Consider the following 27,949-nt stretch of genomic DNA (forward strand, 5'->3'; position numbering starts at 1 on the left):
TGGTGCTACTTCTAACTCAGCTTGCTTTCTCCTTGTCCCTTCAACCAATCCTACCAATCATCACTTATCAGTATCAACAAGCATCACCAATAATTTTCAAATGCTTTCTTTCTGTTGACATTCTATTCTGAAATTTAAGATATTTAATAATATTCAAATAGCTTTTGAAGGCCATTATACTAAATTTGGCCAACAAAGAAGGAACTAAGTAATATTAGAATTGGGAACCAAATGAATTCCTACAGTGAACACCAGGTACATTCAATGAGGTTATTTGGGGGAGCAGGATTTCATCCGTAGTGTATCTAAACATGCTATACATCAGCTGCTACTGTAGTTCTACAACGCAATTCTAAGGGGGAACCAACTAATACATTAACAAGGGGTAAAGGAAAAAGATCATGGAATGAATTATTTGTTTTTATATTGTTACGAAGACATTTTTGAGTTTTTGTCACTTCCTCCAAATAAGACGAGAACATCAAAGCAGTTAAAAGACTGGAGATGCAGAGAGATGCATTTGCAAACAGAAACTGAAGACACATAAGATCTCCAAGAGAGTGAGAAGGGAATGGAGGCTAGGTCGTGAATCAGGCCAGCTGGATCAAAGACTGCCGGTGAAACTCAAAAAAGCCTGGAGAAAAAGCAAAGAAAGCAAGCCGAAAGCCTTGAAAGATGAAGAGAGGTGTAAAGAGGAGAGGTGAGCTGGAACGGCAAGCTGTGGATCGCTTTCCCTGACATGACAAAAATAATCACTCTGCCTAGGAGGTTTTTCCCCCGCCACCACCCATCAAAGTGCACCACCGGAAAAGGACGTGCACGTCTCTTTGCTCAAAGAGCTGCCATGTAAAAAGTGGCTTTGGCTTCTTTGTAACTACTAGTAAGAAATAAACTCCTTGCCTGGAGAAACTAGATGAGATAGTTCAGCGTCCCACCTCTCGTTTTCTCTCGCTGCAGTCTGGATCTTGTTCCTCCTCGTTTCCCCCAAGGAAACCGAGCGGTCTCACCCGTGCGGGCGGCCGAGCGCCTCCCGGGCCGCTACATTCAACTCACTGGGTGGGACAGTCACCTGGGGGGCGGGGGACCGTCATCGCTTTCTCATTCCTCCTTCCCTTCTCCTTCCCAGCGGCCGGGCCCAACTTCCTGTGACAGGAAAACCCACGGTTGCCACCAGAAGCCGCCCGGTGTGTTCGGCCGCGCTCCCCACCCCGCGCCTAGAGAGCTCAGGTCTCTGGCCTTGCAGAACCTCTTGTCCACCGCCTCTTTACTGTCCTTCTTCTCGCACCTCAGCACCATACACCCTCACCCTCTCCCGAAACTAGGGGATTCCAGGTCTTCAAAGGCCTTAGATTTCCATCCCGCCGCTACCGGGGCGAGGAAATCGCTTCCGGGTTCACACCCCTAGCGGCCTCGCGGTTGGCGCCAGAAGAGCTTCCGGGTCGGCGGCCGAACTGCTGCCGTTCGTGCTGCTTCTCGCTGGGCTGCAGGCTGTCTGGGGCTGGTGGCGGACGGCTCGGGGACTGGGGTGGCAGCGGCGGGCGCGGCAGCGGCTCAGCCGGAGGCGGGGGAGGGGAGGAGGGAGGCCCGGGCTGCGCGCGCGCAAGGCTGGAGCATGAGCCGGACTTAACCGCGAGGCGGAGGCAAGAGCCACCGCCCCCTCTTCCCCTCCCCCGAGTGAGGCGGCGCGGCGGCCGGAGAGGGATGGGGGGCGCCCGCCCAGTCTGAGCCTCGCGGCGGGCGCCTCTGGCTCACGCAGCGCTCCCCGCGGCTTCCAGTGCGCACTCTCGGCCCCAGCAGCCTCTGCCCAGCGGGCGCACACGGGCCAGCGAGGAGGGGGGCGTCCGCCCGGGTGGGTGGGGCAGGGAGGGTACCTCAGGTCACCGGCTCAGCGCAAGACTTAGGGGCGGCTGCGACAGTGGCAGAACTGCAGAGCTGCGAGATCCACCCGACCCTTACCCTCAGCCCGGGAAGTAACTGTAAGTCTCAGCTTCGCTGTACGGGTCTGTTTGAGGCGGTCTCAATCCATTTTGGGCTCCGAGTTCAGCGCTGCCTAGTTCACACCCTCCTGGGTCTCCTACATATGTGCCTGCTTCCTCTTGTGGAGGATTGTCCGTCTGTTTGTCCCCATCCCCGAACAGGCAACATCCTCTGTCTGCCCCATGTGGCTTGTCTCCTGGCGAATTTGCAAGCCGCCGGGTCTCGCGTCCCATCCTCCCCATCTGGATGCATCTCCTTATCCCTCTGTCCTCAAAGGATCTGTGTCCTTCCTCTTTTTCTATCTGTACCCCGGACCTCACAGCCTCCCCCGCCCATCCTTTGAGACTTGGAAAGCCACGGGTTCTGCTGATCTCGAGGGCTAGAGAGTCTTGAGCGGATGGATGAAAGTGCTCTGCAGGGCTGTGATGGGTGGGGATAGGTGCGGGTGGCTCTAGTGAACCTTTATGTTTGCAGCTTCTGCCACCAAAACAAAAGAATGGGCCGCTCCCCTGGACCTTCATTCATCTCTGTTCCTAATCGTGTATAAGCAGTTTTCTGTACGTTGCTGTTGTAGTCGCAGGAAATTGAAACTAAAACTGTAATTAAGCATCTCCTGGGGAGGTTTTGAGAATTAGTCTCACAAGCTCTATTCACACGGAATGGCATATTGAACAATCTTGTATTGAAATGAAGACCCATTCCAGAAGAGCTTTACTAAGAGCTCTGAGAAATGAATGTGAAAACAAAAGTCTGATGTTTCAAATGTATTTTGGATACCTTTAGGTAAATTTTTAGGGTTTTGGATTTACATTTAACTCTTAATTTGCAAAGAGTGTGTGTGTATGATGTGCAAATCTTTATATAGGAAGGTTTTGCTTTGTTAGTGGTTAAAAAAAACCCACTAAAGTGATTTTTAAAGATCGTGTCAGATTATATTTGATAAGGTATTATTTTAAATCCTTAATTCCAGAGAGACCTTTTTTACTCTTTTGGATGAACCACCTACAGATGTTAAACACTTTGATGCCTGTGACCTTCCTGCTTCTTAGTTAAAAAAAAAAAAACCAATAAATTAACTGAATATCTTCAATGTGTACTTCCAGATTTTAGGCATTTTTTCTCATTAAAATTTGGTTTGGTTTGGTTTTTAAACTGCCACTGTAGAACTTTCCAGAAATTAGATTAAACAATAATTGTAATGCTGTCAGTGACTGGACAGTAGCTCTTACATGCCTTCCGTACATTTGATACTTTTCAAGGCACTATAGAAAGCAAGTGATGGTTTAAAAATAATTTTACTCTGTGTATTGCAGGTTCTTTGTTATTATTGTAAACTATTCTGTAATGTAGACTGGTAGTTTTGGTTATTTTTTTCCTGAAACCAAAAACATTGTCATTTTGTTAAGAAAGTTGGATGTGTTTAATGATGATTTTTTTTTGTTTTCAAAACCTCCTTCCAGCAGTTGATTTGGGGCTATTATTTGATGTGTAACTTCACACTCTTCAGAGATTTTAGTTTGAAGTAGCCTCAGGAGATGTAGCTCCAGCTGTCTCTTGGAAATGTACTATACTGGCTTGGAGAAGCCAAACACTATACAGAGTTGAGTGTATTATTAAGGATATGGTTTTTCCTTTTCATAAAATTGATCAGTTTCCAAATAAGAGTGGGGTGCTGTAGTGAGGTGATGGAGGTAGGCTGGGGAAGATAGGACTATGTTTTCATATTGCACTTTCTCCTTTGCCCACTGCACTGATAATTTTGGGTTTTCAGTATGAAAGAGTTCTGAAACTGTCCAGACTATGCGGTAAGTGTGGGCTCTAACAGGTGGGAGAGAAGTTTTGTTAGCTACTCTTTTGTACTCTTATAGTACTGCCCACTTTTTTTTAATTTAATTATTTTATAGAGGTCACCTTGGCTTATAACATTGTGTAATGTCAGGTGTACATTATTAGATGTCAGTTTCTGTAAAGAATGTAGTGCTCACCACTAATAGTCTAGTTTTTATCCATCACCATACATATGTACCCCATTACCCCTTTTGCCCTCCCCTGCACCCCCTTCTGCTGTGGTAACCACTAATCTGTTCTCCTTATTCATGTGTTTGTTTATCTTCCACATATGAGTGAAATCATATGGTCTTTGTCTTTCTCTGTCTGGTTTATTTTGCTTAGCGTAATACCCTCAAGGTCCATCCATGTTGTTGCAAATGCACTGCCCACTTTTGAGGGTGTTGATTTTCTTTCTTTCCTCTTTCTTTTCTGAGGTGTGCACTGAACTTGTGAAAGTGAAATATGTGTACTTACAACTTGTAGGTAAAAGTTCAAGCTAATTTTTATATATAAATACTTGGAAGAACTATGAATTAAGTTTTTTTGATTCTCCTTGAATGGAAGTTAGAAAAAGGTTCCTCAGTGCTTTAGGTACTTTTCTTCTCTTTGAGGATGCACATGACATTTATTTAGGTGAAATTTAAAAATATTTCTCTCTAATATTAGACTTTATATATGACACATTTGTCCACACATATTTGAGAGTGCCTCAGTCGTTATTAAAAACACCAGTCTCAGGGGAGTTTCTGTGCCTGGTTCTAAAAGTGCTTAGGTGGGCCGGCCCCGTGGCTTAGCGGTTAAGTGCGTGCGCTCCGCTGCCGGCGGCCCGGGTTCGGATCCCGGGTGCGCACCGAGGCACCACTCCTCCAGCCATGCTGGGGCCGCGTCCCACATACAGCAACTAGAAGGATGTGCAGCTATGACAGACAACTATGTACTGGGGCTTTGGGGGAAAAATAAATAAATAAAATCTTTAAAAAAATAAAAATAAAAAAAAAATAAAAGTGCTTAGGTCTTTTATTTCCTTTCTCAAAGTGAGTTGCTTAGGGAATAGTAATTTTTGGACTCTAAGTTTACTTTTCAGACAACCTTAGACTACCTCTTTTTTTTCTTTTTCAGGTAACTGACTTTTATCCTCACCTCATTTCACTAAACCTTTATTGAATGCCTACTGTGTGTGCCAGGCATTGTGTTAGATTCTGGGACTGCAAGGATAAATAAGTTAAGATTGCTTTCCTCGTTGAATTCTCCAGTCTAGATATTTGACTGTGATTCTATCCATCTGCCTTTCTAGACATCTCTAATAGGTTTTTAAGTCACTTGATCACTTTTTAGGGTTGTTTCACATCCTTTTTTTTTTTTTTTTTAAAGATTTTATTTATTTATTCCCCACCCCCCCAAAGCCCCAGTAGATAGTTGTATGTCATAGCTGCACATCCTTCTAGTTGCTGTATGTGGAACGCGGCCTCAGCATGGCCGGAGAAGCGGTGCGTCGGTGCGCGCCTGGGATCCGAACCCGGGCCGCCAGCAGCGGAGCGCACGCACTTAACCGCTAAGCCATGGGGCCGGCCCACATCCTTTCTATAAGAATAAACACAATAAATGCCATTTATTGAGTGCTTAATTTGTGCTAGCCACCATGCTAAGTGCTTTATATACATTATCTCATTTAATTCTTAGAACAGTCCTAAGAAGTATTTTATCTTCTTTTAAAAACCATACAGATTCTAGTTTACAGTAATGCTGAAGGTTGTTTCACTTGTAATATGCTAGAAAAGATTTCACCTTCAGATTTTTCCGTAGAGAGAAGAAATTGTAACATAGTTATAACAGTTTTTGTTTTGTTTTGTTTTTTGTGAGGAAGATCAGCCCTGTGCTAACATCTGCCAATCCTCTTCTTTTTTTGCTGAGGAAGACTGGCCCTGGGCTAACATCCGTGTCCATCTTCCTCCGATTTATATGGGATGCCGCCACAGCATGGCTTGACAAGCGGTGCGTTGGTGCATGCCGGGATCCGAACCGGCAAACCCCGGGCCGCCGCAGCGGAGCACACCCACTTAACCGCTTGCGCCACCAGGCCGGCCCCTATAACAGTTTTTAATTCTCTAATAATGCTTTGAATAGAAAGATTCTAATTTTGTAAGGTATTAGTATGTTTTGTTTTCTGAAGCAGATAAATTATATCCTATCCAAATGTAATTTTCGGTTGTGTTTAAACCTTGGAAAGGCAATTCTGAAGTTCATTATGGTTAACTGTGACATAGATCTTCAGGCATGTATAACTTTTTTTCCTTCTGATTCAGCAATGGGACCAAGAGCCTATGAAATATACTTAAAAATGTATATATTCTCTGGGAAGGAAAGAGTATTGAGTTATATGAAATCTATTCAGCTTTTTAAAATTTTGAGTTAAATTTTGACAACTATCTAATGCCTTGGAGAGTTTTGGTTTCGGCAATGAAAATGTATTCCTTCAGATTTAAAAATGATGTTACTCATCTATTAGTAGGATATATGCTTTATCGGCAATTTGATATGGTTTAATCTAATCATTTTCAGACCCTGTCACATTTTTTTAAAGATGATCTTCCACTGTCAACTCTTTTCGCCAAAAGCCTCATTTGTAAACATTTTATTCTGGGTTTTACCAAAAACTGTCAGCAGTTTGCCATTCTTTAGGGTAACCCCTTTTGCTACTGGTTGCACACTCGTCTGTTTTTACGACTGTAGAGCAGATAATTATTCCTCCTCCAAGTTCCCAAGAAAGGCAGTCCTTGATATTTTGCTGTCCTCAGTCTGACATAGATATTTTAACTTGACATAGACAGTTTTTCCTTTTCAGTATAACAGAATCTTGGTACTCAGGTCACTGTGTTTTCTGATTGGAACAATATTGGGGGTAGAATTCCTGTTCAAGGACATAACAGTGACTAAACTATAATTCCTGTTCAAGGACATAACAGTGACTAAACTATAAATGCGTTAAGTGCTGGGACCACAAAGATGAGTAAGTCAACATTTCTTTCCTCACTGAACTGTAAAATGCCTATTTAAAATCCGTGAATGGGCCGGCCCCTTGGCTTAGCGGTTAAGTGCGCGCGCTCCGCTGCTGGTGGCCCGGGTTCGGATCCCGGGCGCGCACTGATGCGCCGCTTCCCCCGCCATGCTGAGGCCGCGTCCCACATACAGCAACTAGAAGGATGTGCAGCTATGACATACAACTATCTACTGGGGCTTTGGGGGGAAAAAATAAATAAATAAAATCTTTAAAAAAAAATAAAATAAAATCCGTGAAGAGATGGGAAAGTTGATTTGAAAACATTGAGGTACTCTTCTCCAAATAGGCATAAAAACATTGCCCTCCTTGTTAAATGTATCCCCTCAGAGTATTGTAAAGGAAGATACGTAAATAAGCATATTAAACCAGGGTTTTCATTCTGCTTCTTGGCCTTAGACGATAGCTGATTATCATCTGCTCTAGCACTAGATGTTCTATATCACATATTTATTTCAGATTTTAAAAAATTATTTTGGGGGCCGGCTCGTGGCTTAGCAGTTAAGTGCGCGCGCTCCGCTACTGGCGGCCTGGGTTCGGAACCCAGGCGCGCACCGACGCACCGCTTCTCCGGCCGTGCTGAGGCTGCGTCCCACATACAGCAACTAGCAGGGTGTGCAACTATGACATACAACTATCTACTGGGGCTTTGGGGGAAAAAAAAAAGGAGGAGGATTGGCAATAGATGTTAGCTCAGAGCCCGTCTTCCTCAGTAAAAAGAGGAGGATTAGCATGGATGTTAGCTCAGGGCTCATCTTCCTCACACACACACACAAAAAATTATTTTGAAATAATTTCATATTTAGAGAAAAGATGCCAGACCAGTACAAAGAACTCTCATATTTCCTTTACTTAGATTATACCATTGTTGATATTTTACTGCATTTCTTCCATTGCCTGCCCTCTCTCTTTCTGTCTCCATATGTACATTACGTATGTGTGTGTGTGTGTCTGTGTGTGTGTGTGTGTATAAATACTTGCAGTTTTATCCATTATAGTCTTTTTCTGAACCTTTTGGAGCAAGCTGCAGAAGTGGTGTCCCATCACCCATAAAGACTATAGTGTCTGTGTCTCAAAAACAAAGCACTCTCTCATATAACCAGCATATAACTGTCCAAATCATAAAATAAGCATTGGTATAAATGCTACTATCTAGTTCATTGACTATCCCAACAATCTCTCTTTCTTTTCTGGTTCAGGATCCTATCCAGGAATACATGTTGTATTTAGTTGTCATGTCTCTTCAGACTTCTTCAGCCTCATTTTTCCCTGTCTTTCATGTCCTTGACAGTTTTAGAAAGTATGGACCCCACACTCTATAGGATGACCCTCATCCTAGATCCATGCGTTACTTCCTCATGACTCCCATCAGGTCGTGCCTTCCTGGCAGGAATACCGCAGAAGTGGGGCTGTGCTCTTTTCAATGCATTGCATCCAGAGGCGTATGGTGTCAAGTCATGCTGCTTCTGGTGATTAACACCTTGATCATATTGATGTCCTTTTGTGTTTGATCAGTGTTTGTGGAGAGGTATTCCAAAATTATGCCAGCATCCTGTTTCTTGTCAAATCTCCACTCACTAGCCTTAGTATGAGTGTCAGTGATGACTCCCACCTGAATTAACCACTGTTATGATAATTTTGAAATGATATTTCTCTGTTTCTCTTATTCCTTCTACATTTATTAGTTGGTATTTTATTGTAAGGTGGAACTTCCCTTCTCCCCCATTTATTTATTTGTTTATTAAATCAGTAAGGACTCATGGATTTCAATTTAATTTAATGTGTTGTGATTTGTTTCTATTATTATTATTTATTTTGTTGTTTAAATTGTCCCCAATTTAGCCAGTGGGAGCCCCTTTAAGCTGGCTCTAATGCCTATTTACGACGCTCCCATCTCATTCATTGTGCCTTTCTGGCAGAACATGCTGTTCCTGGTTCATCTTGTACTTTGCCTGGTCTAGCCCTGGAACCAACCATTTCTCCCAGGAGCGCTGTTTGATTTTTGTTGTTGTTGTTTGTTTTTGTAAAAGATGGTCTTTAAAAACAAAGATTTAGGGGCTTAGTGTGCTCATTGCTACTGGGATGTCATTGCTTATAGGAACTAGGAAATATATGAGTATGTGAGTATGGTTTATATACACACACATAATACACATGTATTAATACTCATATACATCCATTTCTATACCTGGGTGTATATATTATAAAACCATAAATTTGTTCCTAAACTTCCAATTCCAGTCCAATACCCCAGGGTTCTTTCTAGCCTTCCCCCTTTCCATGTTTATAAATGCCTTCTCTGGCAATAAGATACTTGGCTTCACATTAGCCTCAATATAGTTATCATTTGCCCATTTGTTTTACTTACTTCCTCGGTGTGTTACCATTCTCCCTGCCTTGTAGACTTTCTTCTTCCTATATCTCCCTCTACCACCGTGCATTGCTGACTGCTGGGCCTGCTGGCCTGTGCCTCTTTGGGGATCCATAGCTCTGTTCAACTCCCTATCCCCACACGACACCCCGTTATCCTCGCCTCTGGGCCTGTTGGCTCACACCTCTGCTGACCTTCCTAACATGGCCTCAGAACCCTGCATCCTCAGCCAGCATGCTGACTGCTTTGCATGGCCCAGTATTTAATTAGTTAATTTTTAAGTATACTTCCAGGATTTACAAACATATATTTCTGTGGTGAAATATATACATAATTTCCCCCACATACATGATAACATACTATATTAAATGTTCTACATCTTGTTTTTTAACAACTATATTGTATTTCATTGTGTGTGTGTGTGTGTGTGTGTATACTTACATACATACATACAGACACACACACACACACACGCACACACCCACCTACCTACCTCTGATAGGGTAGAATGATTAATGACCATAAATTCCTCCCATCCTGGTATGCATTTCCCTTTGCAATGTGGCTTTGCTGCTTCTCCTGTCTGGAGGTGGAATCTCTTTCTCCATCTCTTGAGTCTCGGCTGGCCTTGTGATTTGCTTTGAACGGTGAATACGGTGGAAGTAATGTGTGAGTTCTGGAGCTTAGTCTTTAAGAGGCCTTCAAGGAATGCTTTCTTGCAACTGCCATCTAAGGAAGCTGGTCTAGCCTATAGGAGGATGAGAGGTCTCTTGGAGGAGAACCAAGACGCCCCAGTTGACAGCCAGCATCAACCAGCAGACATGAAAGTGGGCTATCTTGGACCTGCTAGCCCAGCTGACCCTTTAGCTGAATGCATCTGCAGAGGAATGAGAGGTGAAGCCAGCAAAGAAACCACCCAGCCAGCCTACAGAATTGTGAGAAATAACGTACTATTTTGAGGCACTAAGTTTGAGGTGGTTTGTTCTGTAGCTATAGATATCTGAAACCATATCTGTGTTCATTTTGGACGTCTAGGTTGTCTCTAGTCTTCTATTATGAACGGTATTGCAATGAATATCTGGTACATAATATATACCCTTTTAATTTTAATAAATAATGCCAGATTATTTTCTAGAAATGTTGACGCTATTCTTATTGACATCATTAATGTCTGAGAGTAACTGCTTCCCCCACAAACTCACTATCACTGATGTTTTTCTTTGACAATAAAATGGGTAAAAAAAGTTTCTTATGGTGCTTGATTCTGCATTTCTCTAACTACTTGTGAAGCTGAGCATCTTTTGATATACTTGTTGGTCCTTTTGATTTTTCAGTTCTATAAATTGCTTATTCATATTTTTACTCATTTTTTCCTGTTGGATTTTTTTTCCTTTCAGTTTGTTGGTTTTCTTTGATATATTATGGATATAATCCTTTAGCTTTGTTTGCAAATATGTTTTGTCAGTCTGTCTTTTGTTTTTTGTCTTAGTTTATGGTATCATTTACGATACATTTTTCTTTGGGTAGTTCATGTAATCATTTCTGTCTTTTTCTCCATGGCTTCTGATGTTCCTGTCTTGAGAATATCTCTCTCCTATCCGGAGTTATACGAACTTTTTCCTAAATTTTCTTCTTTGTATTATCTTTCCTATCAATTAGGAATCATGTTCATTTGCTTTAGAAATCCAAAAAAGAGTGGTATAAATAAATTAGGGAATAATTTTCCTTAAGTAATGAGAAATTAGAGGTAGGAGATCTAGGGCTGGCATGGTGGCTCCACAGTGCTGTCAAGAATGCAGGCTCGTTTCTCTTTCTGTTCAGTCTTCCACAGCAGGTGCTTGTCACCTTTTGGTCCTAGGATGGCATTCCAGGCTGTGCAGCAGCTTCCTTCTATTTCTTCTTTCCTCATTCATGGCTCTGCTTATTTTAACTAAGGATCATATCCAGTTTGGAGACTGTAACCTCTGGAGATGGGGCCAAGACAAAGGAGGTCCCCCCTAATAGCAAGTTCTTGTGAAATATTTTTTCTGTTCTTTGGAAAAACTAATACTGTTTTTCTTTCTGTGTCATACTAAATGTGTGTGCAGAATAAGTCCCCAGAATCTTTTTCTTTAACGTATTAGGCAGCTATGTGTTTTCCCCCAGTGTTATTTACAAGTAAACAGGGAAATAAACATGATTATATTCTCAAATTGGAAACTAATGTCGTTGAGAACATAGGACTTTATCATTATGTTCAATAAATAATACTAATTAAAGGTGTTTTATGTGCCAGTAACTATGGTAAGCAGTGGATATAAAACTGACTATGGTGTGATCCTTGTCTTCAAGAAGTTTACCCGATAATTGGGGTAGCAGATTAAACGTTTCACTGTTGCATTAGATGGTAAATTCGGTGTGTGTATTACTAAGTGAGGGAGGCAGGACATCTAAGTACGTTGAGGGTTGGGGAACTATGATCCAGAAACTTGATAACGAAAATGACTTTTAAGATAGTAGGCGTTAGCAATTGAGGAGGAGCTTGTAGGGGGAGGGGAAGAACATTCTGGGAGCTTTAGTAGTTCAGAGGTGGATCTGAGTTATAAGAGATAGGCTGTGATAAGATAAAGTCTGGTCTTAGCAGGGACTTTTCCTTAATTCCATAAGGGCTGGGAGCCTTGGGAAAGTTTTAAAATGGAATTGGACAAGATCAGATTTATCTTTTGATAAAGTTAAGCCAGTTGTAGTTGGGGGGGATACATTTGGGGATAGGATCTGGAAGCAAGAGCACCTAATAGGTAGAAAATTTATCTGCTATTGTATTCCATATTAGTTAAGTACATATTTATTGATCACCTATGTGAATATAATGTGGAGGGATACAGAGATATATAAAACATAGTTCCTATTCTCAAGGAGTGTGTATTTTAAAATGACTAACGACTAGATATCAACAATATGAGGCAGTATACTAATATGGCTTCTGTCCTATAAAATGAGGGCAAGTAAGGACTAGAATTAAAACTTGAACCCAATAGATCTTCATGGCTCCAAAGCCCATATTCTTTCCAGTATATTTCACTGCCTTCCACAGCGTTTATTTCCCCTTAACTTATTTAATTATCAGAATGTTGCTTGTAAGTTACTCAGAACCCTTGTTAAATAAGATTCAAGTACAATTAAAATGATTTTCAGCTTGGGACACAACGTATCAAAGGAGCTCCACTCTGGCTTTCTCCAGGCAGTCTCTGTGTTGGATGGAGTATAACCAGGAAGATAAATTTGATGAGAAAAATTGCCACATTACCTGAGTGAAACAGTTATAAACAGTCTTGAGATTAGTTTCTGGGAAATTTAGTTTGGAACTGATAGGACAGTGGAGGACAAGACTCTGGCATAGCATGCCACGTCATTAGATAGTTGAAGAGCATTCTTAGTAACGTTAAGGGTCTTTTTTCCATAGTTTATTAGAACAAAGAATGAGAAAAGGGCATGCACTATTGCCAATAAATAAATAAAGCAATGGTGGTTTTTGATGATGTATTTATTTTTATTTCCAGAAAGCAGTTGTAAATGTAAAGATTATTCTCTCTCTCTTTCAACCTTTCTAATGCCTTACTTTATTTAAATCTGTTAAACTAGCTGTTTTGATTCAGGCCAGATAAAGACGGCTGGAGATGATAATTTTATCCTTTGGTGTCTCTCTACTTCGGTAAGGATGTGCTTGCCACGTGATCTCTCCAGGCCTCAATTTTCTCACCTGTAAATTGATGCACTTGGATAAATAATATTCTGAGAGTTCTTCTTGCTCTGAAATGTGACTAGACATGACATCCACAGAATTACTTAAAAAGTTAGGATATGATATTCTGATTGGCAAAACATTACCTTTTCTATAATATAATATAGGGAGGACTAGAAAGAAAGGATAAGGGTTGAATTGATAACTTGGTATCATAGAATGAAGAAAAACAAGGAAACTTGGAGGAAGGGAGTACTTCTGATTTTTTAACTATTTAAAAACTCTTTGAATGTGGGATAAATGCCAGATACAAAAGGCAATCAAAAGTGAAAAATAATAAAGTTCCTATGTTCAAAGATTTTATAGTTTAGTAGCCTTTTTCAACTGACGTCCTTAAGAAAATTGAGCCTTAATGTTCTAAGCTAGAGGTTTTCAAAGTTTAGAATGTATCAGAATCACTGGGAGGGCTTGTTAACGCACGCGTTGCTCGGCCCCACCCCCAGAGTTTCTGATCGGTAATTCTGGGGTGGAACTTGCGAGTTTTCATTTCTAACAAGTTCCCAGGTGCTACTGGTCTTGTTGGCATCTATTGTATGAATTGATTTGTTTCTCTCTTACGCCTCTAGAATGGTACTAGTTGTATATAAGCATTGGGAGAATTTTAAAAATAGTTCCTCAAATCATTTTTCTGTGTTCAGAGTTCTTTAGATGAGGAACTCTGATGGAGGAGATAATAAAATGAATGAAATTAACTATGATCCCAAACCTTATCTCGTAAGAGAAGGTAAAAACAAAGTTGCACAGACAAAGGAAGATTAATCTAGCAGGTGCAGGATGGATTGGAGTGGGAAAAGACAGGGTACAGGTCCATTTACTCAGAAGCTTCTTTCTTTTTTTTTTTTTTTTTAAAGATTTTATTTATTTATTTTTTCCCCCCAAAACCCCAGTAGATAGTTGTATGTCATAGCTGCACATTCTTCTAGTTGCTGTATGTGGGACGCAGCCTCAGCGTGGCCGGAGAAGCGGTGTGTCGGTGCGCGCCCGGGATCCGAACCCGGGCCGCCAGCAGCAGAGCGCACGCACTTAACCACTAAGCCACGGGGCCGGCCTCAGAAGCTTCTTTCATCCACCTGCTATCTAGAATATAATTTAAAAGAGACTTCTTTTCATTTGGAATTTTGTACCGTTAAACCTAGGTAGCATCAACCACATGTCAAGAACCAGTTGTAAATATAACACATACCGTAATATCAGTGTGCCAATTTGTAACCTAAAAGTCATGTAGTTAAATGTTTAACTTTGTCCATGATTCCTCTCACCATCTTCCTTATTCATACCCTTTACTCCTTGGTGTAGTTTGTGTATACTTCTGTCTCCCTGATTGGCTTTCTGGCTTCTAATTTGTGTATTCTGTTTAACATGTATATACTAAATAATTTATAATTCAGTAGTCTAGATTAGATAGGTATGAGAAAAATATCAGCATTTTAAAATTGGAAAAATATGTGTGGAAAACTTCAGTGAATTTATATCTTAATATTAAATTGATTGTACAGAAAGTATATAATCTATACATTGTCAACTTCCAGGTTGTTTCTGCAGCCCAGACCACTCTCCTTAGCTCCAGACTTATATATCCTTTTGCCTACCTGCCATCTAATAGGCCTCTCAAATGTAACATGTTCAAATATAAGCAGATCTCCCCCCTTCCCACTCACACCTCACCTCCTGCAATCTTCCCCTCTCAGGAATGGTCACTCCATCCTTCCAGGTGCTCAGGCCAAGAACCTTGGAGTCATTCTTATCTTTTCCTTCTCTCTCACTCCTACTTCCAATCTATCAGCAAATTCTGTCCATTGTTACCTTCAGAGTACATCCAGAATCTGATTAAGTATTCACTGCCTCCTCTGCCAGCTCCCAGGTCTGAGCTGCCATCATCTTTTCCTTAGATTACTGCAGCCAACTCCTAAATAGTCTCCCTGCTTCTAGCCTTGCCACCACCCCTGTTAGTCTTCTGAGACAGCCAGGTGGGGTGATCCTGTTAAGTATAAGTGAGGTCATTTTATTTGTCTCCTAAAAACCCTTTAGTGGCTTCCCTTTTCACCCAGAATAAAAGCCTAGTGATTTACAATGACCCTTAAGACCCTACACAGTCTGCCTGCCCCATCACTTCTCTTGATTTCATGTCCTACTACTTTCTTCCTCATTCTCTACCCTACAGTAACACTGGCCTCCTTTCTGTTCCTTGGACACAATAGAGCATGCTCCTTTTCACTGCCCGTTTCCTCTACCTGGGATTCTCTTTTCTCTAGGTACCACATGGCTCTCTACTTCACCTTCTTTACTCAAATGTCACCTTCCCTAATGACTCTTTAAAAAATTACAACATTGTGGGGCTGGCCCCATGGCCTAGTGGTTAAGTTTGGCGCACTCCATTTCAGCAGCCTGGATTCGGTTCCTGCGTGTGGACCTACACCACTCCTTGGTGGCCATGCTGTGGTGGTGACCCACATACAAAAATAGGGGAAGATTGGCACTGATGTTAGCTCAGGGCAAATCTTCCTCAGCAAAAAATAAATAAAAAGAAAAAAAATTACAACGTCGCAAAACTCTATCCCCTTCCTGGCTTTATGATTATCTTTTTTTAAAATAACATCTTACGTTATTGAATACAGAGTGTAAACTCCATGGGGACAGGAATTTTAGTTAATTTTGTTCCTGCCATATTCCCCTACACCTAGAACAATGCCTGGCACATGCTAGGTGCTCAGAACAGATTTGCTGCATGAATTTATTTTTTTTATCTGCCTAGAAGAGTATGCCTTTCCTCTGAGAAGTACACCTGGAAATGATGTGTTTCTAGCATAGGCTACCAATCATTGACTTCCACTGTTTATTTTTTATGCTTCTCCCTTTTCTAAAAATGATGTATTCTAATCGTCTTTTGTTTCAATTTGAAATTACTATTTGACTGATTTTTTCACTGCAGTGTATTTCCCCTGACATAAATTGTGGTTTCTAAGTTCATATATTATTTTGGGAGATAAGTAAGCATGTTTGTTTTTTTTTTTTGGTGAGGAAGATTAGCCCTGAGCTAACATCCATTGCCAGTCCTCCTCTTTTTGCTGAGGAAGATTGGCTGTGGGCTAACATCTGTGCCCACCTTTCCTCTACTTTATATGTGGGACGCCTGCCGCGGCATGGCTTGATAAGTGGTGCGTAGGTCCACGCCTAGGATCTGAACCCGCAAACCCCGGGCCACCAAAGTGGAGTGCAAACTTACCCACTATGTCACTGGGCTGGCACCTAAGTAAGCATCTTTTAGTTCTCTGTAAATTATATGAATTATTAATTGCTGTCATTGAATGTGGTTCTTCCTAACAGTCATAGTAATATTTTGGTATGCATCTTGCTTTTAGATGACTCTGTATCGTGATTTATAACTTTATACTGTAGCTTTTTTCGTATTCTCCAAAAGAGGTCAGTACCTATTCCCCCTTGTAAATCTGAACTGAAAGTAGTTGGTGCTGTTTAGATTTTTGAGAGGTTTGTAGGTTTTAGTGTTTTTGTGTAGCCAGTGCTTAATAACTACCTTAATTGAAGCAGTTAGGTCCCGCAGAAGCACCTTGCTCTCTTACTCATTTTCTCTTGGCCCAACAAGACTTGAATTTTAAGTACTTGCCACAGAAGTAATACACTTTGGATTTTTCATTTCAGTATTGTGCTCTATTGTTGAATCGTGTTTTGAATCATATCCTAACATTTCAGTTTGAAAGAGTCCTTGCAACACTATGTTCCTCCTATTGCCATTTCTTCAGGGTGCAAGGAAGCATAGGTGGCTCAAATCTCAATTCTTCATGTCTTTTTTTAGGTGTTAAAGCTTCTTATATTCCTATGTCTTTCATCACTTCATTAAGATACATGGAATATATAGTGAATTCAAAAACATTAAGTCAAATACAGGATTCAGGTTCTTGTTTCTGATGATGGAGAGTTTCTAGTCTCAGACTGGGTCTGTGACTTGGACAACATACAACAGATGTGAGGAAGCCCTTAACCTTAGTTATATTTTGTTGCTATAGCAATAGAATGTACTTAATGCTAAGATTCAATGTCAGTGGCTAAAGATATATAAAGTATAAATGAATTCTTTCTTCCAGGTGCAAACCAGGACTTGAATGTCAACATGTATGGTAATAGTATGGGCTTTGCTAAGAAAACAGATACTGCTACATGGGTTAAGACATCTTGTGGGGGAAAAAAAGGATAGGTTCAAAGATACATATAAGTTTACCCATAATGCTGGATAAATTAGAACCAACTTAATGTAAATCAATAAAGAAAGGACTAAATTATTATCTGTACATTGGAATTAGATATTGTTAAAATTATGTGCTCAAGGGATATTTAATCAAATAGGAAAATTCTCATAATAAAAGTTAAGTATAAAAGAAAAAATTCCAACTCTATTATATAGCATGATCTAGTTCTGCACTTAAAAGAAGGCTCTACACATATAGAAAGAAAATTGTCAATACATTAACAGTGATTAGTACAGGATTTGAGGAGTATAGTTATCTTTTTATTTTCTTCTTTATGCTGTATATATATTTTTCCAGTTTTTATACTCTGTATATAATTCTATTAAGTATTCTTTTTTGTGTGTGTGAGGAAGGTTAGCCCTGAGCTAACATCTATTGCCAATCCTCCTCTTTTTGCTGAGGAAGATTGGCTGTGGGCTAACATCTGTGCCCATCTTCCTCTACTTTTTAGTATGTGGGATGCCTGCCACAGCATGGCTTGATAAGTGGTGTGTAGATCTGCGCCCAGGATCTGAACCTGCGAACGCCGGGCCGCCAAAGCAGAGCGCCTGAACTTAACCACTACGCCACCGGCCCCACTATTAAGTATTTTTGAAAGAAGGAAAAAAGTTTTTAGAACTAGATAGATATAGCTATGTGATTCTAGGCAAGTTAGTAATAACAACGATGATGGCTACATTATACTGAGTACCCACTATTTAAATATTGAATGTATTTTATGTATTTTGTCACCCTATTTTATAATAGTCCAGCCATGGAGGCTCAGTTCTGTACTTTTACATGTTGGGAAAAAGTCTCAAAAATTTTAAGTAGCTAGTAAGCTAGTAAGTTTAGAGCCAGGATTCAAACCGAAGTTTGTCTTCAGAATTTTCTAAATATACCATAAAGCCTTTCCAAAATAATTAAACTCCCAAAGCCTGTGTTTCTTTACTGTAAAATGCAGGTGAGATTGTTGTGTGGATTAAATGACAGAAAGTACATAAACCACAGGACTAGGTTTGTCCCATGAGCGTCTTCTTATAGATCTAGGCCTCTGGTCTTTTTTCAGTCCACTCTGCACATATATTGTTCAAGCTGTTAAATATTTTCATTAACAACATTATCTGAAATTAACTCTATAATATTAAACCTGTAAGTTGTGTTTCTTCAAAGAAGAGCAAAATTAATCCATGGATTGGAATTTTGTTCTTTATTGTTTTTATGTTTATATAGTGTAATTTTGCAGTCATTTTTGGAAGTTTCATTTTCATGGGGATCAATGATAACTTTGTTAAAAAGAGTAAAGCTTAGGGCCGGCCCCGTGGCTTAGTGGTTAAGTGTGCGAGCTCCGCTGCTGGCTGCCCGGGTTTGGATCCCGGTCGCACACCGACACACTGCTTCTCCGGCCATGCTGAGGCCACGTCCCACATACAGCAACTAGAAGGATGTGCAACTATGACAATAAACTATCTACTGGGGCTTTGGGGGAACAATAAATAAATAAAATTAAAAAAAGAAAAAGGAGTAAAGCTTATGTTTCTCCCCTTCCTTAAAAGATGTTTTAAGAAAGTTGATTTTTTTGTTGAGGTTTGGAAGGACTCTGTGTTTTGCTTGAGTTCAGAACCAGTTGCGAGGTCAAAACAGTAAGCATATCCAGTTTTTTCCCTCCAGATCTGCTAATATCCTTGGGGTAGATAAAGGTCAGGAATATTATATGAATTAGACTCCTTGGAAATAGAAGAAAGCGTTAGGAATGAGGAAGAAGTGATACTCTCAAACTTTTTCAAGTTTCGTGCTTTTGCTTAGAAGTTAGTGTAGAAAGGCTACTGAAACGCCTTATTATAATGAATAGAGACCTAGCTGATAGCTATTCTTATTGTCAGCAACATACGTAGATAGATAGATTAGAGATTGCTTACTGTGACGTTCAGAGTTCTCCTGTTGCTTGTGGGTACAATAAACACCTCCCAGGCCAAGTATGATTTCAAGTATTATGTTTGGGCTCTGTATTTTTCTACTTGAGTGTCTTAATTTTGGATTTGGAAAATATGGACACTCTTTATCTCTGGGAAATACAAAGAAGAATAAAATTATACTTACTGACATGTTTACAATTTGATTGGACAAAAAGCATTCCTTTAGACAATGATCATGTAGTATTTTTTTGTATGTTTTAGCTACTACATAGTATTGTATGAACAACCACCATTTATTTTATCTGTCATACTGATGAATGGTTAGGTTATTCCACATTTAAAAAAAACCTTCAAGGTAGTTTTTCGGGAAGAGAGATGGAGGGAAAGAATTGTGACAGAGGGAAAACCTAATTATGTGTTGTATTTTTAAAGAATAAAGAAATTTGAAACAATTACGGGGGAAAAGACAGTGACATTATGGACGTGAAGTAAATTAATATTAACAGTGTCTTGTTTAAGATATCTTTGCTTACCCTACAGACATGAAGGTGTTCCCCTATGTTTTCTTCTGAAGGCATTATTGTTTTACATTTCACATTTAGATCTGCACTTCATCTGGAATTTGACTTTTGTGTGATGTTTTAGGTAGGGTTCAGGATTCTTTGTTTTTCCATGTCGATACAATTAACCAAGCATTTATTGAGAAAACATCCTTTAGGAGAGGAGATTTTTTAAAATAATAGAACATGTTTGCATGTTGATAGGTGATCTAGGCCCATGTCATTCCCTTGGTTCTAGGGAACTAGTGGCATAGAAATAGAATAAGGTAAATGAAAGGACACAGTTTTTGAAAAGGAAGGAAATGTGTTTGAAAAGGAAGGGATGCATAGCGTAAAGCAAACATTTGCCTTTGCTTTGAGAGTGTTGCACTTTGATTCTAATAGGAAGAAAAGAAGAGAAAAATGAATGCAAATGCAAGTTGGTTTCTAAGCTTGACTATGAGACAATGAAGAAATTCTCTGTGTGCTTCTGTTTTGTTCATGAGATAAGGGTGCCTTCTGAAAGGGTAGGTCTGGAAGGGAAGGGTTGTGGAGGATTGAGAAGAAATGATAAAGTATGAAAGCCCAGTTCATTCATGTTTTTTCTTTCTTTCATACCTTCAAATTCTGTGAGAGAGAATCTGATTAGTTAAATTAGTCACTATCCAGTATAGAACCTTCTTTTAGGGTAGAACTCTTAACCAGACCTTGTAATAGGCTACTGGCTTGCCTTAAAGGTTCCCTTTGGATCAGATGTCCATCCTTAGTCCGGGTAGCTGCAGGCCGATGGTAATGGGAGAAATGCATGATATAAAACATGGTCACTTATACATGTCTATCTTTGTTCAAAAGGACACATTTCTTTCTTGGTCCTTCCAACAAAAGTCCTGGAATTAGGTCAGTGGTCCACTTTGGATGACATGAACCAATCACTGTGGTTAAGTGAATAGAAAGCACTGACTAGCCAGACTTGGGCCTTATCTAAACCATGTGGAGTCAGCCCTATCTAAACCATGTCCTGATTGGGGTGGAAGGAGATTTCTCTGGAAAAATTGGATTGCTCTTACTAGAGAAGGGTAAAACAACTGCTGGGTAAGTAAAAATATATTGGAATATAATGAAGGAAAGCATTTGTAGACCTTTCATTTTTAAAGGAGTATGACTGTCTTTTTATAAAATTAGTGAATTAAAAACTGAAGCAATCATGTTGTAAAAGGCTTTAATCTTTTAGAATTTGTCTTTACAGTTAATCAGTGTCCTTTGACTTAATAGCAACACCTCTACAGTGGACTTTGGGTATTTCCTTTCAGCTTGCATCTTCCTTCTTTACCTTACATGAAGTTTTTGTTCATTATGTTTTGTTCAAGGGATTTAAGGGAAAAATACCCTTCGTTATTAGAACAGCTTGTGGTGGCGTGTTAGGGGAGGGCATTACTCTAAAGCATAAATTATTCATCACAAGAAGGTACTTTTGCAGACATGGCAACAGACCACAGAGTGTTTGCCAGGCTTTTATTAATATTTGACTTGAAGCACAAAGAATATTAGAAGTTGTGTCTTTATCTTATAATACAATTGAAAGTATTATACGGTTCCTATAGGATAGGTTTACTTTCTTCTGAAATCTCTTTTATAATAGCATGTCTTACCCTGTTTTTTAGGTTGAATCAGTGAGATAGATTGAGGGACAGGAAAAGAATAAAATGTCCCCAGATTCTAAACCAGTTTCCTTAGGTTGAGAGCTATAGTTATGTAGCAGTAGAGGAGTTTGGTTATCATCAGATAAGCCTATGATTCTGAAATGATCTTTTACTTAGAAGAAGGACATAGAACCTGATAGAAATATGCATGTCTTTGTGTTGTGGTTTACTCCTTAAATAAGAGAAAGGAAGGGCCAGCCCTGGTGGCCTAGTGGTTAAGTGCAGTGTGCTCTTCTTTGGCGGCCCAGGTTCAGTTCCCAGGCACGGACCTACACCACTCGTCAGTGGCCATGCTGTGGCAGCGGCTCACATACATAAAGAGGCAAATCTTCCTCAGCAAAAATAAATAAATAAATAAGAGAGAGAGAGAGAGAAAGGAAGTAGAACCACATAGAGAAGTGTCTTTGTGTTATCTTGTGCTTTGCTTGTCACATAGTGATTGCTCAGTAACAGCATCTGAATTTGTGAAGAATAAGTGAACATGTGGTTTTTTTTGAAAGCTCTGTAATGAAAATCCTTTTCCTGTCCACATTTTGTTTGGTAGGAGCCTGTAGCCCTAGTATGGACAAGAATATTCTGACTTTGTGCTACATAAACCTAAAGCAACTTGATTCATTGATACCTTCCAAGGTGTTAGCTAGCATCACCCAAGATACATTGGATTCATCAGCCTTGTATCCTCTTCCTTTCCCGTGATTGAAAGCATTCAGCTGTCTTTCTTGCCTAACTATTCACAATACAATTTCCAGTTATTTTTAAGTACTTCACTCTTACCTATGAATAGTGAGCCAAAAAGACACTTGAGGAGCACCTGTACTGTAATAAAGAAAGGCTGAAATGAATAAATAAATAGGGTGAAGGACACCAAGATGATTTTTTGATAATTCAGGGAGCAAAAGAAATCTTTTAAATTTAATTTATTTTTTTATTTTTGCTTGAGGAAGATTTGCCCTAAGCTAACATCTGTGCCAATCTTCTTGTTTTGTATGTGGGTTGCCGCCACAGCATGACCACTGCCAAGTGGTGTAGATTCGTGCCTGGGAGCCTAACCAGAGTGGCTGAAGCGGAGTGCACCAAACTTAACCACTAGGCCGTCAGACCAGCCCCTTAAATTTAATTTTTAAATTATCGTATAGTAATATTGAGTTTTTTTGGTATATAGTTCTATGAATGTTAATACATATAGATTGGTAATCAGGATACAGAACAGTTCTGTCACTCCAAAAAACTCCTTTGTCCTATCCCTTTGTAGTCACACCCTCTTGTATCTCTAGCTGCTGGCAATCACTGATCTGTTCCCCACCACTATTGTCTTGTCTTTTCGAGAATGTCTTGTAAATGGAATCATACTGTTTGTAACTCTTTGAGACTGGCTTCTTTTACTCAGCATAATGCCTTTGAAATTCATTCATTTTGTGGCATTTCCTTCGTTGGATATGTGATTTGCAAATATTTTCTCCTACTCTGTGGTTTGTCTTTTCAGTATCTGAACAGTGAGTTTTGCAGAGCAAAGGTTTTTAATTTTAATAAAGTCTAATTTATCAATTTTTTTCTTTTATAGATCATGCTTTTGGTATCATGTTAAGAACTCTTTGCATACTCCCAGGTCATGAAGATTTTCTCCCATGTTTTCTTCTTCTTAAAGTTTATAGTTTTTAGTTTTACTTTTAGATCTGTGAGCCATTTTTAGTTTATTTTGTGTAAATTGTTCTTGCATCTTAGGTGATGGTTTTTTTTTTTCCGTGTGCATTTCTAGTGTTCCACCATTTGTTTAAAAAAAACCTTTTCTCTATTGAATTGCCTTTGCACCTTTGTCAAAAATGAATTGACTGTATTTGTATGGGGCTATTTCTAGACTCTGTTTTCTGTTCCGTGAATCTAAGTTTACCTCTTTGCCAAAACCATACTGTCTTAATTATTGTAGCTTTAGAATAAGTCTTAAAATCAATTAGTGTTTTTTCTCTAACTTTATTCTTCTTTTAAAAATTGTTTTTAATTATTCGAGTTCCTTTGCCTTTCCATATAACTTTTAGAATCAGCTTGTCTATATCTATAAAGATTCCAGCTAGGATTTGATTGTAATTGCATTAACTCCATAGATCAGTTTGAGGAGGACCGACATCTCTAACTGTTGAGTCTACAGAGACTAATATCTTCATAGAGATGAAATGTTACATCCATGTTCCAAAAATAGGATACCATAAGAAAAAGAACAACTCAATGATAAGAAAGAGCTATGGAAATTAAAACATGATAACTTAAATTTAAATACAATAGAATAGTTGGAAGATAAAGTTAAGGAAACCTCCCTGAAAGTAAAACAAAAAGGCAAAGAGATAGAGGATGAGAGAAAGATTAGGAAATTAGGGGATATAGCAAATAATAGGAGTTCTAGAAAGGGAGAACAGAGAACTGGAGAGGCAGAGGTAATCAAAGAATTTGCCCTAAAACTGAATGTAGGAGATTGATCTCCATTTTGGAAAAGTGGATTAAAAAAAGAACCATACAACATTATAGAAACAGAAAATAGAATGACGGTTGCCAGGAGCTGAGGGGAGGGAGAAATGGGGAGTTAATGTTTAATGGGTACAGACTTGCAGTTTAAGAAAATGAAAAAGATCTGGAGATGGATGTCGGTGATGGTTGCACAACGATGTGAATGTACTTAATGCCACTGAACTGTATACCTAAAAATGGTTAAAACAGTAAATTTTATGTTATGTCAAAAATTTTGTTAAAGTCAAAAAGAACAAGAGGACATAACAGCAGATGAGACTTTACAAGTTTTGAAAGCTAGACAGCAAATGCACAAAGGCAACTGATTTAGCAAAGCTAAACTGTTTAAGCAAAGTTCAAACCTAATTCTACAACTGTGAAAGGAAAAAAAAAAAGCAGGCTGATTTGTGCAAAAGAACACCAAAAAAGCACAGGAACTGGACGCACAGGTAGCTTAGGATGAAGAAGTATGGGATATGGCTAAAAACAGCAGAGATCGAAAAATGCTATGGGGAGTAAGATTGACCAGATCCTCTGCCCCAGTCTGCGCAGCTGAGCTGTTGTTCTTCTTCTGTTCTGGCTAAAACAGGAGGTATGTTATCAAGACAAAGCAGAAGCACAGAAGCCAGAAGCACAGGGACAGACGGCAGAAGGAAATGCTCCATCCTGGAAATGGGATTAGGTGGAAGTATAAGCACTAAATGGTGAGACCTCCGCCAGCTCCCTTCCTCCACTTAGCCTAAAAGATTAGACCTAAACATTCTGCAATTGGGGTCCACAATGAAACTGCTCAGTCAGTTTCATGCTACAGTGGAGCCTGCTGGTTGCCAAGCCCTACTATTATAAATAATGCCAAAATAAGCATCCATGTACAAGTCTCTCTGTGTACCTGTCAGGAGTTATCTTAGGACAACATCTGTTAATTTTTTTAACCATAACCCACAGTAAAAAATAATTTTGTATATCATAACCTGGTGTACACACACACATACCTGCCAAATGTATTTGTGTGTATATATGTATATGAGGGTGTGTATGTGTGTATTTATTTATTTGAAACAAAAATTTCACAGAACTACCCTTAGTACATAAATATACTCTAATATTTTTGGCTTATTAAAAGAAATAAGTTGGCCTTGTTACACCTCATTTAAATATAGAAGTAAATAAATATATATAAAAATATATATTAGATAGTAATATATAGAGAAGTAGAATTCCTAGGCTTATGATGTATTCATCTTTGACATGAACAAATATGTAATTACTTTACAAAATCGTTCCAATTATACTTCCCACCAGTAATGTATAAGCATTTCATTTTGTTTCCAGTTTTTTTACCAATCTAATAAGTAGAACTGGCGTCTGTGACAGACACTATATGTATGCTGACTCAATCTTTATTTCTAAATCTTTTCTTTCTTCGTGTCTCAACTAGGAAACCTTAAAAGGTGAAAACTCTATTCTCTACCTCTCCTTGCAGTTACAGGTAGCTACGTGATCCAGTTCTGCCTAATGAGACGTACCTAGCTTGTAGTCTGGAGCTGTAGCAGCCATTTTATGACCATGTGGGTGAAAACTACAATCTAAGAATGGCAGAGTATAAAAGTAGGAGACACTCAGGACTTTAATGACATTGTGTAGTTTATACAAGAGCTCTGGATTATCTCTTAGATTTATAGTTATATGATAAAAATAAATCCTGTTTCAGCCACATTTATAGGTTTTTTGGGTTCACTCCTTTGTGAATTGCTTGTTCCCTCCTATATTAGTTAGCTTAGACTAAGTTATGCTATAGAAACAAATCACCACAAAATTTCAGTGGCTTATAACAACAAACATTCACTTACATGTCAGCTGTAGATCTGCTTCATGTCTGCATTCTGGGACCTAAGCTGAAGGACCCAGGTCTTGTGGCAATGAGAAAAAGAACAGTGGTAGAACCACATGATGGCTCTTAAAGCTTTGGTTCAGAAATGTCATGCTTTATTTCTACTCACATTTCATTGGCCAAAGCAAGTCAAATGGCTAACACTGGTATAAATGGGCAGGGAAGTATATCCTCCTATGAGGAGGTCAGGAAACAATTGGGGATAATAATACAACCTATCACTGTATCCTTTTGCTTTGTTCTTATCAGTTTGTAAAAGGTCTTGATACATTCTGGATACTAAACTTGTGAGTTTAACTTTTACACTTCGGTCTGGGATTCATCTTGAATTAATTTTTGCATATGGTCTGAGGTAGGGATCAAGGTTCAGTTTTTTCCATATAGATATCCATTTATTCCAATGTCTTGATGAAAGAACTTAACTTTTCCTCCATTGGATTGCCTTGGCACCTTTGTTTAAAATCATAATGCTATTTAAGTGTGAGTCTATTTCTGAGTACTTTCTTCTGTTCTATTAATCTATTTGTTGAAACTTAGGCTAGTACCACACCATCTTAATTAAGTTAAGCCTTGAAATCAGGTAATGAAATTATCTGACTTTGTTACCTTTTTTAAGATTGCTTAGGATATTCTAGGGCTTTTGCAATTCTATATTTAGTCTTCCAATCTATGAACATAGTTTATCTCTCCATTTATTTAGGTCTTCTATAATCCCAACAATATTTGTTTCAGCATAAACGTTTTGTACACCTTGTGTTAAATTTATTCCTAAGTATGTTATATTTTTGACACTAAATGTAAACAGAATTTGGGGGGGTGGTGAGGAAGATTAGCCCTGAGCTAACATCTGTTGCCAATCCTCCTCTTTTTGCCAAGGAAGATTGGCCCTCGGCTAACATCCATGCCCATCTTCCTCTATTTTATATGTGGGACGCCTGCCACAGCATGGCTTGCTAAGCGGTGCGTAGGTCCGCGCCTGGGATCCAAACCTGCGAACCCCAGGCCACTGAAGCAGAGGGTGCAAACTTAACCACTATGCCACTGGGCTGGCCCCTAAATAGAATTTAAAATTTTTATTTTCTAGTTGCTTGCTGCTAATTTATAAAAATACAGTTGATTTTTGTTTATAATTTTTTTGGTCTTTTAAGTTGTTTCCACTGTGTTGCTAATACAAACAATGCTGCAATGAATAATCTTGATCATATGTTATTCCAAATATATGTTATTTAATATATAATCTAAATCTTCAATCCTGTAGTTTATCACTTTCAAACACCACATCCATCATTAAATCTAGTTTTAAATCATTTTTTTTTTAGAATTTTTGAAAAATACCAAAAAGAATAGAGGACGAATCCCAAGTACACATTGTATATTTCTGCTACTCAGAGTTAACAGCATAATATATATTTCCTTACTCTTTTTTGTATGGATGTGTATATTTTATTTTGTTGTGATTATATTATATGTAATCTTATTACCTCATTTATTTATTATGAAAGCATTTTCCCACATAAAATAAAATTGTAAAAGTGATTTTAGTGACTGTGTTCTAGCGTTCAGATTTACCATAATTTACTTAATTGGTGCTTAAACAGAGAAACATCTGTTCATAGTTTCATCAAAATCTAAAATTTGAAAGTAATTGAACTACCTGTAAATTGAGTATTAGAATCCTTTTTTTTGTATATTTGTAGATGGACTAGAAGTATACTGTCCCCTTAAATTGAAAATTAATAAAATACTCTTTTCAGTTGACCTCTTTATGATAAAAGATATTGAGAAGATTTTTAAAAAATCTAAACTCTTTGTGGTTTTATTTTGTATTATATTTATTTATTTATTGCATTGTAGGTATATCTAATAGTTTTTCTTTTTTTGAAGGGAATGTTCGTTCTATTATTTCTTGAGTTATGAACATCTAGTGTATAAATATCCATGTGTAGTAATAACATCTTTGGCTGAGGTCCAGAAAGGAAATGAACCAGTTTAAAATTATTTCTAAAATTAGTTTGTGAGTTTTATACAAAGAATTTGAAAATTGAATTTTGGAAGAGGGGTCCATTTTATGTTTTGGGAATAGGAAAACAATGATGTTTTTATTTGCCTCAATTGTATCTAGAGAACGATGGAGTCAAGTAAAGAACCAGGC

The 27,949-nt window shown here is 38.9% G+C and overlaps 2 protein-coding genes and 1 pseudogene across 6 annotated transcripts in view; 1 reads left to right on the forward strand and 2 right to left on the reverse strand.

The window, feature by feature from the left end:
• Nucleotides 1-1,344, reverse strand: part of KRIT1 (KRIT1 ankyrin repeat containing) — a 38,028-nt gene extending 36,684 nt beyond the window's left edge. For 2 of the 3 annotated variants that reach the window (XM_087419683.1, XM_087419753.1), the window contains exon 1: nt 936-1,344. The gene's annotated coding sequence lies outside the window, so the exon portion shown is untranslated. Of the gene's footprint in view, nt 1-900 lie in introns of all 3 variants that reach the window. The other variant, XM_014788162.2, reaches the window with a different exon arrangement.
• On the reverse strand, nt 1,303-2,210 carry LOC147918178 (uncharacterized; annotated as a pseudogene).
• ANKIB1 (ankyrin repeat and IBR domain containing 1) overlaps nt 1,676-27,949 on the forward strand; it is a 138,646-nt gene continuing 112,372 nt past the window's right edge. For 2 of the 3 annotated variants that reach the window (XM_087419490.1, XM_014788164.2), the window contains exons 1-2: nt 1,676-1,976; nt 24,496-24,610. In XM_087419490.1, the coding sequence (XP_087275616.1) occupies nt 24,608-24,610 (3 nt within the window). In that variant the 5' untranslated portion in view covers nt 1,676-1,976; nt 24,496-24,607. The remainder of the gene's footprint in view (nt 1,977-24,495; nt 24,611-27,949) is intronic. The other variant, XM_014788163.2, reaches the window with a different exon arrangement.

The sequence above is a fragment of the Ceratotherium simum genome, chromosome 1 (assembly GCF_057802395.1).
Source record: "Ceratotherium simum simum isolate JZ-2026a chromosome 1, ASM5780239v1, whole genome shotgun sequence".
Lineage (NCBI taxonomy): Eukaryota > Metazoa > Chordata > Mammalia > Perissodactyla > Rhinocerotidae > Ceratotherium > Ceratotherium simum.